Source organism: Brassica oleracea, chromosome C2, assembly GCF_000695525.1.
Source record: "Brassica oleracea var. oleracea cultivar TO1000 chromosome C2, BOL, whole genome shotgun sequence".
NCBI lineage: Eukaryota > Viridiplantae > Streptophyta > Magnoliopsida > Brassicales > Brassicaceae > Brassica > Brassica oleracea.
The window spans coordinates 51,337,952-51,353,683 of NC_027749.1; the positions used below are offsets into that span (position 1 = coordinate 51,337,952).

A 15,732-nucleotide genomic window follows, 5' to 3' on the forward strand; every position below is an offset into this window, starting at 1 on the left:
AATATAAATACTAGATGGCAAAAAAAAAAAAACTCACGTATACAGAAAAATAAAAAAGCTCCCAAAATCTTGATATGCTCGACATTTTGTTTTCAAAATTATTTTATATTTCACATGACAAATGAGTAAGCATAGCAATTATTACTTTAATAATTTATAACCTCCAACACAAAGTTACACAATAAATAATCTCAATAGCCAAAATACATTATGGAATTAGCCTTATGTTACGACTCCTTAATTAGATGTTTTGTACTTTTGATTGGTTTGGAAGCATACATGCATTACATACAATCAATTAATTTTTATAAGAAATGCTGATTCTTTTGTCCAAAGAATAATCTTTACTTCTCTAGACATTTTATCTAAACATACAAAAAATATAATTTTGTTTGAAGGTCAAAAAGTTCCAAATCTTCCATCAAGTGTGCTTTCATGTCTTCTAAGAAAGTTGAGTAAGAATCATCGAAACTCTGTGGTTTTAAAGCTGTAGATGTCTTGGCTGGCTCGGTGGCTCCACCTTTACCGGTGCAGCAGAAGCCATAGCCTTTGGTGTAAAACTCAAGCTAGTGGCTACCGAAGTCTTTGGCTTTGGAGATTATATTAGCGTTCTGCACAGTAGAGATGAGAATACATGTTATCAAGTTTCAATCTCTCACCATCTACTACAGAAACTCATGTCAACTACACCAATTTAAGACAGCTATTAATAACAGAAATAGGTTTTACCTTAGTCTCGTCAAAGGTTTGAATTGATGATTCAGGGAACCTACTATCGCCTTCACTTCCACTTAGACTAGGAGGAGGCATTGGAGGAAGAGGAGGACGAAACCAGATCATGCTCATTTGGAGGGGTACCCGGATACTAAACAGTTTATATCGAATAGAAAAGCTGATGATGACTTCTTAACGATCAATGCTTAAAGAAAAAAAAGTAAAGGAATAGAAGGATTATTGACCTGAACATAACAGAGGTTGTAGCCTCTCCTTGCTCATTCTTTTTCTCTTCATATTCTTGTGAAATGAAAACAAACAAAAAAAAAACAAATCATAAGCTGGGAGGTAACTGTGGAATAGAAGTAGTAAAACTTAATAACTCTAGTTAGAGAATTACCTTTTCTTCTTCTCCACCACTTTAAGAGTTCTTCAAGCTGTCTCTTCTTATGTTTTCTCACTTTGACCAAAGCACCTTCAGCCTCTGCACCACATTAACCTATGTATTACTTTCCATAATTTAACTATTAAAGAACTCTATAAACTTGAATACGATAACTCACACGTTTAATCTCCCTCTTGCAAATCTGCTTTCGGTAACCATCAGTAGGGTTCATCACTTTCCCTACTTTCGTCGTCTCCATCTTTTCTCTCTTCCTCCACTCTCTCGATCAATCTATCTCCGTTACATGAGTTAGTTCATGATATCAAAACAGGCTATTAGTGGGCTTTTATTTGTAAAAAGGTCCATTACTAAAAATTTTAGTTAGTTCATGATTTTAAAGTAAACACACTAATAATAGTGGGCTTTTATTGTTAAAAGACTTTTATTTATTTTAATTTTACTTTATTGGTTAAACAGGGAGCAAGAGAATTAAGAGATAGATAATACTAAATGTGGTTGGGCCTTCTTTATAGGCTTTAAATGTGATTACAAACCTGAAATCCATCATTTGACCCAAAAGAAAAAAAATTATGATGAAAGTTTATGTTCTTAAAATTTGAAGAAAGTTTATGTTCTTAAAATTTGAAGAAAGTATCATATATTAGAATTTGAAAACAAAGATAAACTGAACCAGTTGATAAAAAAAAAAGATAAACTGAACTAGTACGCAAAAAATATTTGTATACATTATTAATTCACTCGAGTCGGAAAAAAAAAATTATAAGAAGTCGGAAACAAAAGAGGAAGGAAAGAAAGAAGTAAAGAGAAAAAAAACATCAATGTAGTGGAAAACACTACCTCTTTACGGACAGGTACCGTACGGAATTCAATTGGTGGTACCTTTTTACAAAAATAAGATAAAATAAAAAGATCCTTTTATTAATTGAAAAAGAATAAAAACAACAACAAAGGTCGCTTCACGTGGGTTGTGTTTTTGTTTCTTGGCTTGTGTGTCGTAAACTGTGAACTGTTTCTTCCCCTTGACACGTGTCGCTTTACGATGCTGACATCATATGGCTACATTTTTTTATGCACATGGGACATAGCTGTTTCTCGGCCCATTCGCATTTACTCACCCATCTAGTATATTATTTGTTGTGATGATTTTAATTTTTACCAATGGTCATTTTCAACGCCTGCAGTTTACAAAGCTGTACTCTTAAAGGTTGTACTCTTTTAAATGGCAACTAATTCTCACCAAAATATAAACTTGATTTAACGTTTTATCCGCTTACATTGTCTTTATGTAATGATATTTTTAAGTGTGTTAGTTGGGACAAAACTACTTCAATTAAATGTATTTGTATATGAATTTGAATCACAAGAAACATGTACTGGTTTCGTGTACGTTACTTGTTTTTGACCTATTTGCATGAAAGTTGAAGGCTTATGCAAATGAAACATCTAACATAATAATGGTGTTTTGCTCTAAAAAGAGTAATAAAACATAATTGTGTTTTGGTTTTACTGATTTTTTTGTCTAAATTTTAATTTTTAGTGGATTTTTGTATTCAAGTACCTAAATATAAAAAGAGCATTATTTAATTTTTATGATTCTGCCAAACATATATACTAGTAGCCAATAACTGCTGAGGAATAACGTTTAAAATAACTTTAAAATGATTTTTATGCTTAAAAATTGTACTTGTAGCCAATAATTTAGCAGCTACACACCTTAGCACTAAATAATTACAACTATATAGCTACTCCGAGTAATAATCATATTTACTGCATTTCGAATAAAACCATTTCCTCCATCAAAAAGATAAAAGGATAAAAATAAATTTATTTGAAGGACCACTTAATAATTAATTAGCTAATTACCCATTGCAGTTAAAATTTTGACGTAAAGGAATAAAAATGCTGAAAAAGGCCAGACTTAAATTAATTTTTTTTTTTTTTTTTTTTTTTATACTACTTTTTTTTTTAAAAAAATAGACGATACATGCTACGACCAAAGTCATACAGTTTTAACAAATGATAACAAGAGAGGAAAACATAAAATGAACCAGAAAACAATCGAACATGTGCTTCGATCGACTTAGAATATTTTTTTTTTTTTTTTTTTTTTTGAAACACTGACTTAAATTAATCAAATAGGAGAAAAAGGAAAGGATATGACAGTGGGGGCAGAGTGTGTGTGTTAGCTTCCCATACTGCCACTAACCTTTAGCGGTTTCCTCATCTTCTCCACTCTTCTTTCATTTCTTGTTTCTCTCAAACCCAAGAACACAAAACAAGAAGGCCTTAACAACTACAGGTTTCTCTACATAATTTTTCCTGTAGTGTTTGCTTCTTCTGATAAATTTTCCTGTTTTTTTCTTAGAGCAGGCAGAAGAATATGGGAGACAAGGAAGAGGTCCTTGAGGCTGTTCTGAAAGAAACTGTGGATCTGGTAACAGATCTACTCTTTGTTCTGTTTCTCTAATGTTGAAATTTTCTTGGACAAAAAGAGTCTTAAATGTTTTTATTTTTGTTTTTTCAGGAAAATGTGCCAATTGAAGAAGTTTTTGAGAGTCTGAGATGTAGCAGAGAAGGTCTCACTACAGCAGCTGCTGATGAGAGGCTTGCCCTCTTTGGTCACAACAAGCTTGAAGAGAAAAAGGTTATAGCTTTATGTGTCTTTTATCAATTTGAGAAAAAAAGGGTGTACCTTTGGATTCTATAGGTTCTGTTCTTGAATATTCCATGGCATATAGCTCCAAAAGGATTATACTTTCTCTGTCTTAAGGAATAAAGTTTTCTTTTTTTATTTTTGTAGGAAAGCAAATTTCTGAAGTTTCTAGGATTCATGTGGAACCCTCTCTCATGGGTGATGGAAGCTGCTGCCATCATGGCTATTGCACTTGCTAATGGAGGAGTGAGCATACTCTATAGACCCTCTTACATGTTCTCAAAGCTTAACTCTTTATTGAAGTTATCTTGTTTTCTCTTTGTGTTGATGATTCTCAGGGGAAGCCTCCTGATTGGCAAGACTTTGTTGGTATCATCACTCTGCTTGTGATAAACTCCACCATCAGTTTCATTGAGGAGAACAACGCTGGTAATGCTGCTGCTGCTCTCATGGCTCGTCTTGCTCCCAAAGCAAAGGTTTGGTTTAACATTCTTGCTTAATGCTACTACTTGTTTGAGTCTTCTTCAATGTCTTTAAATCATATCTTGTCACAAACCTTTGTGAAGGTACTGCGAGATGGAAGGTGGGGTGAGCAAGATGCTGCGATTCTTGTTCCTGGAGACATTATCAGCATCAAGCTTGGTGACATTGTTCCTGCTGATGCTCGCCTTCTCGAAGGGGACCCCCTTAAGATCGATCAGGTACACACTTCATCTTGTGGTGCACAAACAATTCAATTATTAGTACTGAAGCTTTTGTGAACTCTTTGTTTCTGTAGTCTTCTCTTACCGGTGAATCTCTCCCAGTAACCAAAGGTCCAGGGGATGGTGTGTACTCAGGCTCCACTTGCAAACAAGGAGAGCTTGAAGCAGTTGTGGTTGCAACTGGAGTCCACACCTTCTTCGGAAAAGCTGCTCATCTTGTTGATACAACCAACCAAGTTGGCCATTTTCAACAGGCAAGTATTCTTCATATGGTATATGGTTTGGTTCAGAGTATATACTAATATGCTTTTGTTTTCTTTTGTTCAGGTCTTAACTGCCATTGGGAACTTCTGCATCTGCTCCATTGCAGTGGGGATGTTAATTGAGATTGTAGTAATGTATCCCATTCAACACCGTGCATACCGCCCTGGGATTGATAACCTTCTTGTCCTTCTCATTGGTGGCATCCCAATCGCCATGCCAACGGTTCTGTCTGTGACCATGGCTATTGGCTCTCATAGATTGTCTCAGCAGGGAGCAATCACCAAGAGGATGACAGCTATTGAGGAAATGGCTGGCATGGATGTGCTTTGTAGTGACAAGACCGGAACCTTAACATTGAATAAACTCACTGTTGACAAGAATCTCATAGAGGTAACTTTAGGTTTGTTGCTTATTCTATGCACATTTTCTGAGTGAGCACAAGTTTTCTTGTAGGTTTTCACTAAAGGAGTGGATGCGGATGCTGTTGTCCTAATGGCAGCTCAAGCGTCTAGACTTGAGAACCAAGATGCAATAGATGCTGCTATTGTTGGGATGCTGGCAGACCCTAAAGAGGCAAGAGCTGGTGTTAGAGAGGTTCACTTTCTTCCATTCAATCCCACTGATAAGAGGACGGCTCTGACGTATATTGACAGTGATGGTAAAATGCATAGAGTCAGCAAAGGTGCACCTGAGCAAGTAAGCTATCTATTGGTTATTATTTATACATTCTTTCTTAACAGTTTCTTGGTGCAAATAGCTGATTGTGTTGCCAATGTCTCAGATTCTAAGTCTTGCCCACAATAAGTCAGAGATTGAGAGGAGAGTTCATGCTGTTATAGACAAGTTTGCTGAACGTGGTCTGAGGTCTCTTGCCGTGGCATACCAGGTAACTGGAGATACTTGCTCCTCAAGTTTGATACAAGATTCTAAATTTGGAAGCCTTTTTGCAGGAAGTTCCTGAAGGGACAAAGGAAAGTGCTGGAGGCCCTTGGCAATTTGTGGGCCTCATGCCTCTCTTTGACCCACCTAGGCATGACAGTGCAGAGACAATTAGAAGAGCCTTAAACCTTGGTGTGAATGTCAAAATGATCACAGGTGAATACTTGGTTTCTTTGGCGTTTAAGAGCTTTGTGACTGTTATGAACAAATGAAAAGCAAAAAAACTTAAGAGCAAAAAGGAATATATTGATTATGTGAATAAATAAATTTACAATCTTTTAGTACCGTATTTATAGTAGCCTCAAAACCCGATTTATTAGTTTAAGAAACTTCCAGAATTAATACTTTGCTTCTCTCTTTCTTATTAATTTTTTTGTGACACTCTGCAGGTGATCAGTTAGCTATTGGAAAAGAGACAGGACGGCGTCTAGGAATGGGAACAAACATGTACCCTTCATCTGCTTTGCTTGGACAGAACAAGGATGAGTCTATAGGTGCTTTACCCGTTGATGATCTCATAGAAAAAGCTGATGGCTTCGCTGGCGTCTTCCCTGGTAAAAAGTTTGTTTGCTTTTCTCCAGCATAGTTCAAACTCAGAATTAAACCATTTTGTCATGAAAACCGTAGAGCATAAGTATGAGATAGTGAAGAGATTGCAAGCAAGGAAGCATATATGTGGGATGACTGGTGATGGAGTAAACGATGCGCCTGCTCTTAAAAAGGCTGACATTGGCATTGCAGTTGCTGATGCAACTGATGCAGCTCGCAGTGCTTCAGACATTGTTCTTACCGAGCCTGGTCTCAGTGTTATCATCAGTGCTGTATTGACCAGTCGTGCTATCTTCCAGAGAATGAAGAACTATACTGTGAGTATAACCTTTCTTCTTAATCTCATTGGTTACTCTGTTTGGTAAAACCAATTAACTTGTGCTACCTTCTTGTTTTTATGGACAGATCTATGCTGTTTCCATCACAATCCGTATTGTTGTAAGTTACCATTTGATTTTTTTTTTTTATTTCAACTTTGTTTTTTCAAAGGTTCCCATTACAACTTGGTATTCATATGTATGCTTCAGCTTGGCTTCATGCTGCTTGCTCTCATATGGAAGTTTGACTTCCCACCTTTCATGGTTCTTATCATAGCAATCCTTAACGATGGTTTGTTCATAACATTTTACATTCTTCAATCTAAATATCTTTAGAAGTGTTGTATTGATCAACTCTTGTGGCACTGACTCTTGTAGGAACTATCATGACAATATCAAAAGATAGGGTGAAACCTTCCCCTCTTCCAGATAGCTGGAAACTGTCTGAGATTTTCGCAACTGGTGTTGTGTTTGGGAGCTACATGGCAATGATGACAGTTATATTCTTCTGGGCTGCTTATAAAACTGACTTCTTCCCGGTATAGCAAAAACCTTCTCTTTGCTTGTTTTTGTCTCCTTTGCATTATTAACACCTCAAAACGCTTGTTTCAGCGAACTTTTGGAGTGTCTACACTTGAGAAAACAGCGCATGATGATTTCAGGAAGCTTGCCTCAGCAATATACCTACAAGTCAGCATTATAAGTCAGGCGCTTATCTTTGTCACACGGTCAAGGAGCTGGTCTTACGTGGAACGTCCTGGGATGTTGCTTGTGATAGCCTTCATCCTCGCACAATTGGTCAGTGTTCAGCACTCAAGTCAGAGTTTATAAACTGCTGTTGTGTTTTCTTGAAACCATTTTCTTGCAAACAGGTGGCTACTCTAATTGCAGTCTATGCAAATTGGAGCTTTGCTGCTATTGAAGGGATAGGGTGGGGATGGGCTGGAGTCATTTGGCTTTACAACATTGTGTTCTACATTCCTCTTGACATCATCAAGTTCTTGATTCGGTATGCACTTAGCGGCAGAGCCTGGGATCTTGTTATTGAACAAAGGGTATGTATGTATATCAAAGATTCTTTCCATTTATGATAGCTTTTTCTACACGTTTGATTATAATGGTGTCTGTGTATGTTTCCACAGATTGCATTCACTAGGAAGAAGGATTTTGGGAAAGAACAAAGGGAGTTACAATGGGCGCATGCGCAGAGGACGCTGCATGGCCTGCAAGCACCAGATGCTAAGATGTTCCCTGAGCGAACCCATTTCAACGAGCTTTCTCAAATGGCTGAAGAAGCTAAGAGAAGGGCAGAGATCGCTAGGTAAAAGACTCATCTACTCTACTCAAAACCTGAACATTGTTGTTATATATCTCATTGTCTTTTACACCTTGATAGGTTGAGGGAGCTTCACACACTCAAGGGTCACGTTGAATCTGTGGTGAGACTTAAAGGTCTTGACATTGAAACCATTCAACAGTCCTACACAGTCTGATCGAAGCCTAGAGACCGTCTCAATGTCCTTTAAGAAAGTGGTATCTATGTTTGAAACTTTGATACAAGTTATTATGCATATAAGTATCAATTTCCTTAAGTAGTGTTTTGTTGTGTTTGCTTTCCTTTTTAAGTTTGTTTTGTTGTAGTAATGATCAGAAGTAGAAAACATAATCCTTAAAATGCAAAACAAATTGTTATTCTATTATACATCTGAACTTATGATCTCCTTCTCCACAGTGATAGAAAAAAGAGAGATGTTATGTAATATAGTAAATCAGGAAAAAAGGAAAAAAGCTACTTGTATCTTATTTCAGAGTCCACAGAGTTGTAAATGGAATGAAGCTGACCAAAAACTAAGTCTAAAAGCTTCCAGAAGATGAGAAACCACATGATCATTAGACTTTGTTCTTGTCTTGTTGTTTGATCACATCTCCATTTGTTTCATAAGCTGTCACTTCATCATCACTTCCTTTGTACCTATACCATCTTGACATCACCAAGAAGTAAGCAAAATTAACCGCCAAGATTCCAGCTATCATGAAGTAAAACAAATCCAATCTCCCTTTGTTCAAATCTTCAGCTAACCAGTTACCGCCAGCCGAGTTCTGCGTCGTCCTGTGAACCGTTGCGATCAAGAAGCTACCGAGGTAACTCGAAACTCCTCCTCCCACATAGAAGATGGAACCGGCGAAACTCCTCATGTTCTCAGGGAACTGCTTGTAATAAAACTCCATCTGTCCGATGGCTCCAAACGCCTCGGCTACACCCGCGAGTGTGAGCTGCGGTATCAGCCACATAGCTGACATTGAGGAGATTTCTCCCTTCCGTGGCGCCATACCGAGTGTTGGTTTAGTCAACGCGAAGGTCCTCCTCCGTTCCTCGACGAAACCGGACACTACCAAGCTCAAAAAGGCGAAGAAAATCCCAGTTCCTATCCTTTGCAAGAGCGTGATCCCGGTGTCTATACCGGTGATTCTCCTCAAGGTAGGCACGAGGACGCGGTCGTAGATTATGATGAAAACAGTCATTCCCGTCATCAAGAAGACCACATAGGTGGCTGCAGGAATCACAAACCCTCCAGAGCCTAAGCGACGATCGCTCTGGAGGGCTTGGAAGACTGGATAAGTCATTTGTTGCGTGATGGTCAAGTAATAGATTGATGAAGCAAACCATATAGGAAGCACTCTCACAATGCACTTCACTTCTTCAACTTGTTGCATTGTACATAGCTTCCATGGATCCGTAGGTTTACCATCAGCCTCCAACTTGTCTTCAGGAGCCAATATCGCCGCCTTATCAAGAAACCTGCCAAAAATAGAAAGCTTGCTTTCTAAGTAAACAAAAGTGGAAAGATATTATTGTTAACTGTGTGTCTTTTACCTGAACTGGTCAGTGTACTTGAGCTTGGAGTTTGCGTAGTTTAGTGGGTAGTAATTGTAAAGGTTAACCCAAGGCTGCTTCACAGCCTTTAACCCACGTTTCTTGATAGCAACCGTTATAACTTGAGCTATACTAGCCAATGGACTACCTGAGGCTTTGATCTTGACATACAACTTATCACACGCAAAGAAGATCACACAGGCCAAGAACATTAACACGACCGGGATGGTTAAACCGATGGTCCAACTGACGTTAGACTGGATGTAGACAACTAGTGTCAGAGACAAGATCTGCGCGAACGTGAAGGTGAAGAAGTACCAGTTAAAGAAACTATCAATCCCTCTTTTCCCTGACTCGCTTTTAGGGTTAAACTGATCAGCTCCAAAAGCAAGATTACACGGTCTAATCCCACCTGCTCCCACCACAAGAAAGGCAAGACCCATTAGTAGAAAGGCTATCTGGCCACCACTTGGGCCTGTACACGTGAGGGCTGTTCCGCATGGAGCTGGATGCAGTTGTGGTACTGCAGCAGTTAATAGTATCACAAGTGATCCCTACCAAAACAAGAATCAGATTTTTTTTTTTAGGTTATAAACCAAGATTGCTTGTGGAGGAAGAAAAGGTTATAGAGGATGGATTATTACAAGAAAACATGCGATGACCGCGACGGTTAGTGTCTTGTAACGGCCGAAGTAAGTGTCGCAAAGGAAGGCAGCAACGAAGGTTCCGAAGTTGATTGTGCCGCTAAAGGCGTTGATGATTGTTGCGGCTGTGATACTCTTCATGTTGAAGACAGCAGTTAAGTAAACCAGAAGGTTTGATAGTGTTCCAATGATCCCAAGCTTCTCAAATGTCTCGTTTCCTGGTAATAACAACATGCAAGAAGAAAAGATCATAAGACTTTGACCTTAGAAACCAAACGAAGAATCAAACAAGTGATTCTTGATCATTTATGTGTTCTGAAACATCTTCAAACTCAAGATCTCACTCTTTTGGGTTAAATTACTGTTTGACTAAGTCAAAGCTTAAGACAACAACACAAAGAATATCACCAATAATAAAATCAAACCAACAACTCATGAAACCAACAAAATATAGTTTCTAGAAACAGAGAAGAAAATTGTCAAAATTTAATTACAGGAAATTTCTAGAAATATAGTTTCTAAAACTTTGGAAATATACCATTCAAAGAAGATGATATATTTTTTTTATCAAAAATTTATATTTTTAATATGTTTTAAACATATGTGTTACCTATGATGAAAGGCATGACTTTCCAGCCTCTATAAACGAGTTTGGTTTCCTGAACTTCTTCTTCAACAGAATCAACCGCCGTAGCAGAGCCGTCGTACACGGCGGAGGAAGGTTTCTGATGATCGGTGGACTCAACTTCCAGAGGATTTCTCTCCATTTTGCTACTACTGAAGCAGTTTAAAGTTGTATTTTCTTTATTTTGTATTGTTGTCTCAAAAGGCTAATAATGATGACTCTGTTCTTTCTTCATCTTGGAGTTGTCTCTATATATAGTGGTAAAGAGGATGGTGGATGTGTCGGAATCTAGACAAATTGGTAATTTGTGAATATGGCCGTGAAAGAGAACTGTGTTAGTGATTATAATATTGGTTTTAAATTAGTTAATTAAAGTATTTTTGTTTACAGAATTAAACTTAAAAAAAGAGAGGTGAAAATATAGTAGATTCCATTACAAGTGTTGTGGCCCCATCATAATCACTCACTCTTTAATAACGGCACGTTCTTTTAAGCTCTCAATTTGTTTTCCATCATCCATTTTCGTATTTCATTTATCTCTTCTTCTTCTATTTTTATGCTTTTTATTTGTCTTCATTTAATTTTAACAAATATATCATTAATATAAGAAATATCTCAAGAACATGCTCCATCTTATGATATTGACTGTTTTAGTTTCCTTTTTATTTCATACAATATAATGTTATATATATTTCAGTTAGTCCTTGAAAAAAAGCTGAAGTAAATGAAACTAAATTCAAGTTATAAGGAGTAAATACTAACAAATAAGGTTGAAAACAATTCTTAGATATTTTTTGTATATATGAAAACTTAAATCATGAAACAACAACACTTTCAGAATCATTTAGTTAAGCAATGTAAATTTTTAGCATCGTTTGCAGCTAATTGCAAATATATGAAGTAAATGATGGTAAACAACAATTTTTTTTTTGGTAGTGAGCTAACCTGAAACACACATACAAATCTGTTCTTAATTTCTATTCAATAGCGAATCTTCCACGATTTGATCGGTCCACCATGATTGGTTTAGTCAAATTAGTTGGTAAGAGATTGTGATCTTCTAAAATTTGTATCTGCTAAAATTTAATGTTGGTGGATTGCGGGAGAAAAAGTCAGACACATTTTCTTTTAAAATCCACTAATTTTTTTAGCCCGATTTATTGGTTCTTATTTTTATTTTTATTTTTGCTCAAATCATTTATTGGTTCTGTTCATTGAAAAAGTCGAATTTTGTGTAATTAATAATCCATTTGAGCTTGGTTTTATTTGAGTTGAGTTACTTCCTGTTTTTTTCCACTAAAAGGCAATGAAAATTTTAATTGTTTTTTCTCTATTTTTGAATACATCCTTAAAAGGCCAATTCTCTACATTTTTCAGCAAATTGATGAAAATTAAATTAGTATCCTGGGAGATGTTAGTAAAAGTAGACCAGAATAAAAAGGAGAAAAACTGAGATGTTAGTAAAATTAAGTAGAAATGACACCAATAAGGATGGTCTCAATTTCCTCAACTTGAGCCTTCACAATTCAACTTTAATTTCTTCCATTTTACCAATTTGGTCCACAACTAAAATCCTCAAGCAAGAAATGCAGTTAACAAAAATTAAAAAAAAAACTTCTGACTAAGTTCAAGTATTTTGGCCTGTAAAATAATCTTATAAACATAGCGCTGTTTCATATATATAGTTAAACTAGATAACAAAATATGATCAAAGAAAAACTTAATAATCTTCGGTTTATTTTCATTTAGTATCTTTTGGACCAAAAAATATGTTGTGATTGTCAGTTTGGAAAAGTTCTATAGTATTTGGCCTCGTATTATTTTCATAAAAGAAAACTGAAATTATAGACAAACGAAGCCATAGAGTATGATTATGCATTTGTGTCTCTTGTGTTCCCCCAAAAAAAAAGTAGCTAAATCAATTAATCATGTCTGCGACACCATCGTTACCTAATTAAAAGATAATGCGAATAAGATTTGAGAAAATGACGTTTAGAGAATGGTGTTTCTAAGTCGAAATGCATTTTATTTTAAAGCCCCAATATACATTAGATTTTTTATATGTACAACTGAATTCTAGAATGCCCAAGTTTAAGGCTAAACATAACTAATCCGACCAAGTCATGATACTTTGTTTCTTTGGTCGCCTTGTAAACTAATAAACAAATATGTTTAAGATTTAAAACAAAAATGGTCGTATCATTTGATCGATTTTTTGCAGTTTTAGTTTTACTTTATACTATATATATATTTTTTTTTTCAGCAAGAAGAAAAAAACCCTGATTGACTCGGAAAACGGTCATGTCTACTCTAGTACTAATAAATTTGTTGTTCCGTATACATGTAGTATTTGAAGTCAACTAGGTAGTTAGCTTGCTAGGCAGTTACACTACATCTCTTGGAACTATATAAAGAGAAGTCAAACTCTTTTTTAGGATGAAATACATTGAGAATATAAGCAACACATGTGGAGCAAGGGATCTATACAATAAGAAAATGATTTTTAAAGCTAAAACCCCTCAACTGAGTTTATTCTGGATAAAAACTCATGAATTAAGTATTTAACGAAAAAATTTCTAAACTAATTTTATTTAATGAATTAAACTCTAACAGATCATAATTATCCTTACTACCGGTAAATATTTAGTTTAGGAGTTTCTACATTAAGTAAACATAGTTGAAGGATTTTACCATTAAAAATAAAAAAAATCAAAATTTTATAATATTATCTAAATACTAGTAGCTTAATATTTCAATTTTTGTAAATATATGAGTTTGATGTGTTTTTAACATCAACATTATATATGTATAATTTAAAAATGTAAAAACCTAGAAAATGTAATAAAAATATATCTTATCTAATAAAAATGTAATAATAAATCTTTAGATATTTTTTAAAAATGTAAAAAAAAGAAAATTATCTAAATATTTACCTGTAGTAAAATTACTAAAATATTAAAAATGTAAAAAACAATAAAATGTAATAAAAATTATATCTTATCTAATAAAAATATAATAATAAACCTTTAGATAATTTTTATTATATTTTCTGAGTTTTTACATTTTTAATTTATACATATATAATGTTGATGTTAAAAACACATCAAACTCATATATTTACAAAAAAAATGCTAATTTTGAAATTTTAAGTTACTAATTTTGAAATTTTAAGTTACTAATTTTTAGATAATATTATAAAGTTTTGATTTTTTTTTTATTTTTTTGATTTTTAATGGTAAAACCCCTCAACTATGTTTACTTAATGTAGAAACCCCTAAACTAAAGATTTACCGGTAGTAATGGTAATTATGATCTGATAGGGTTTAATTCATTAAATAAAGTTAGTTTGAAAGTTTTTTTGTTAAATACTTCGTTTGAGAGTTTTTACTCAAAACAAGCTTAGTTGAGGGGTTTTAACGTTAAAAATCCGCCGATGAAATAAAAGAGTTGGAACTTGACTTGATAGTAAGTGGTATACCGTATACGTATCTGCAAATCCAGTTCTTGCTCAATTGGAATTGTTGAATCAGATTGCTAGAAATGTTCCAAAACAAAAACGAATCGGATTACTAGCTCAAAAATAATAATAACAACGGTGCATTTTAGAGCGGACCACACACTCGAACACATACGTATATACATGTAAGAAATAATCGTGTAAGGGCATGATTAACTCCGGTCTCTTAGTCGGGGTTCTTAACTCATGATTTGACACTTTTTTGTTTTGTTTTTATTTATAATTTTTGGCTAAGAGACGACTTTCGTATCTTTTATATAAGAGACGGTTCTTAACTTTTTTTAGTTAAAAATTAAGAATTATCTTTTAACCGAAGTTAAGAATCCCTAAGAGATTAAGGTCAACAATGGTCTAAGCAACTAGGCATGCGTTACATATGAGAAAGACCACCGCAAGCGTTGAAAACTTCGCTCATTTACAGACTCTCTTTAGTTAGTAGCATTAATGTGTTTCAAAAAAAAAGTTAGTAGCATTAATATTAGTAAATAATACCATGAGGTTATGTTTGATCTATATTACTCTCTTCTTTTTATTTTAATTGTTATTTTAAGTTTATGCACAAAGATTGAAAAAATATATGATTTTGTATATTGATTTTGTATATTTCCAAAATAAAAACACAATTACCTATACACCTAACCATATTTCAACCAACAGAAAAATAAAGTAGAAAATCTTATTTATAAATATTGCATTAAAATTCTAAAACGACACTTATTTTGAAACGTAATTTTTTCTCTACAACGACAATTAAATCAAAACAGAAAGAGTATTATATATATACACATTAGTAACAAAAATCTTCACATAAATAATATATTTATGTATTTATATGTTTTTGTTACTATCAAAATTGCACCGTAATTGTCTCGTACGTTACTATCTGGACCCATAGTTTTTCACATTTTGTTTTTCCTTTGCTAGCTAAAGATTCGTTTTAATACATTAAAAGTTTCACACTCCAAGATAAATTAGTGTCGTTTTGCGAAATGATATTTATGGACGATTTATAGGAAATACTTGAGTTGAATAGTTTCAAGTTCTGAACACGACTCTCGCTGTGTACGCAACAGTAATTCTTATTCATGTTGAATTATTGTGGACTCATCCCAGGCTCCAATTTACTTGTAGATGAAATTCATGGGAATGATAATTACATTTTTAAAGATCTACTGATAATAATAAATTCATTTCAGTTCGATTTAAAATTTGTCTACTGAAAAGCCGAGAAACTGTATATAGTCGTAGACCAAAATATTTCAATGAAGAGATCATTCTTATTTTAACAAACCCACTTTTATAGTAATTTCATTTTTTTTTTTTTGCTGTACAAAATATCGTTTTATGCTGTCAAGGCAATATGTTTAACCCTATTAATTTATCCTTTTATTTACAACAACTTAAACAGACTTAAGACTCTGCTAATCAAGAGGGGGAGTCCGAGTCCCTATTAATTTATCTTATGAGCTGGAAATATACTATTTAACAGGCCTCACACATTTTTCAAACTACCTCCTTCAAACTC

The 15,732-nt window shown here is 34.5% G+C and overlaps 2 protein-coding genes across 2 annotated transcripts; one reads left to right on the plus strand and one right to left on the minus strand.

The window, feature by feature from the left end:
- Positions 1-3,276: 3,276 nt before the first annotated feature.
- Positions 3,277-8,263, plus strand: LOC106326949 (ATPase 11, plasma membrane-type). The gene is made up of 20 exons (XM_013764929.1): positions 3,277-3,419; positions 3,491-3,554; positions 3,645-3,764; positions 3,921-4,019; positions 4,112-4,249; positions 4,340-4,474; positions 4,552-4,731; positions 4,805-5,131; positions 5,195-5,437; positions 5,523-5,627; positions 5,692-5,836; positions 6,070-6,234; positions 6,308-6,546; positions 6,635-6,667; positions 6,757-6,838; positions 6,925-7,085; positions 7,159-7,344; positions 7,419-7,601; positions 7,689-7,867; positions 7,943-8,263. Exons 2-20 carry the CDS (start codon positions 3,501-3,503, stop codon positions 8,037-8,039), a joined length of 2,871 nt encoding a protein of 956 aa, XP_013620383.1. The 5' UTR covers positions 3,277-3,419; positions 3,491-3,500; the 3' UTR covers positions 8,040-8,263.
- LOC106326950 (protein NRT1/ PTR FAMILY 2.11-like) lies at positions 8,197-10,924 on the minus strand. The gene is made up of 4 exons (XM_013764930.1): positions 10,676-10,924; positions 10,066-10,283; positions 9,422-9,975; positions 8,197-9,346 (listed from the first exon to the last, which is right to left on the minus strand). The coding sequence occupies exons 1-4, from the start codon at positions 10,830-10,832 to the stop codon at positions 8,437-8,439; spliced, it is 1,839 nt and encodes a 612-aa protein (XP_013620384.1). The 5' UTR covers positions 10,833-10,924; the 3' UTR covers positions 8,197-8,436.
- Between the last annotated feature and the right edge of the window lie 4,808 nt (positions 10,925-15,732).

Bases quoted from the DNA above. Each gene is read 5' to 3' on its own strand.
- LOC106326949 (XM_013764929.1), top strand. From the start codon at position 3,501: ATGGGAGACAAGGAAGAGGTCCTTGAGGCTGTTCTGAAAGAAACTGTG. The intron at 5,132-5,194 runs GTAACTTTAGGT...GTTTTCTTGTAG, and splicing joins TTGACAAGAATCTCATAGAG to GTTTTCACTAAAGGAGTGGA. The intron at 7,868-7,942 runs GTAAAAGACTCA...ACACCTTGATAG, and splicing joins AGAAGGGCAGAGATCGCTAG to GTTGAGGGAGCTTCACACAC.
- LOC106326950 (XM_013764930.1), bottom strand. From the start codon at position 10,832: ATGGAGAGAAATCCTCTGGAAGTTGAGTCCACCGATCATCAGAAACCT. The intron at 9,976-10,065 runs GTAATAATCCAT...TTGTTTTGGTAG, and splicing joins CGGTCATCGCATGTTTTCTT to GGATCACTTGTGATACTATT. The intron at 9,347-9,421 runs GTAAAAGACACA...TATTTTTGGCAG, and splicing joins AAGTACACTGACCAGTTCAG to GTTTCTTGATAAGGCGGCGA.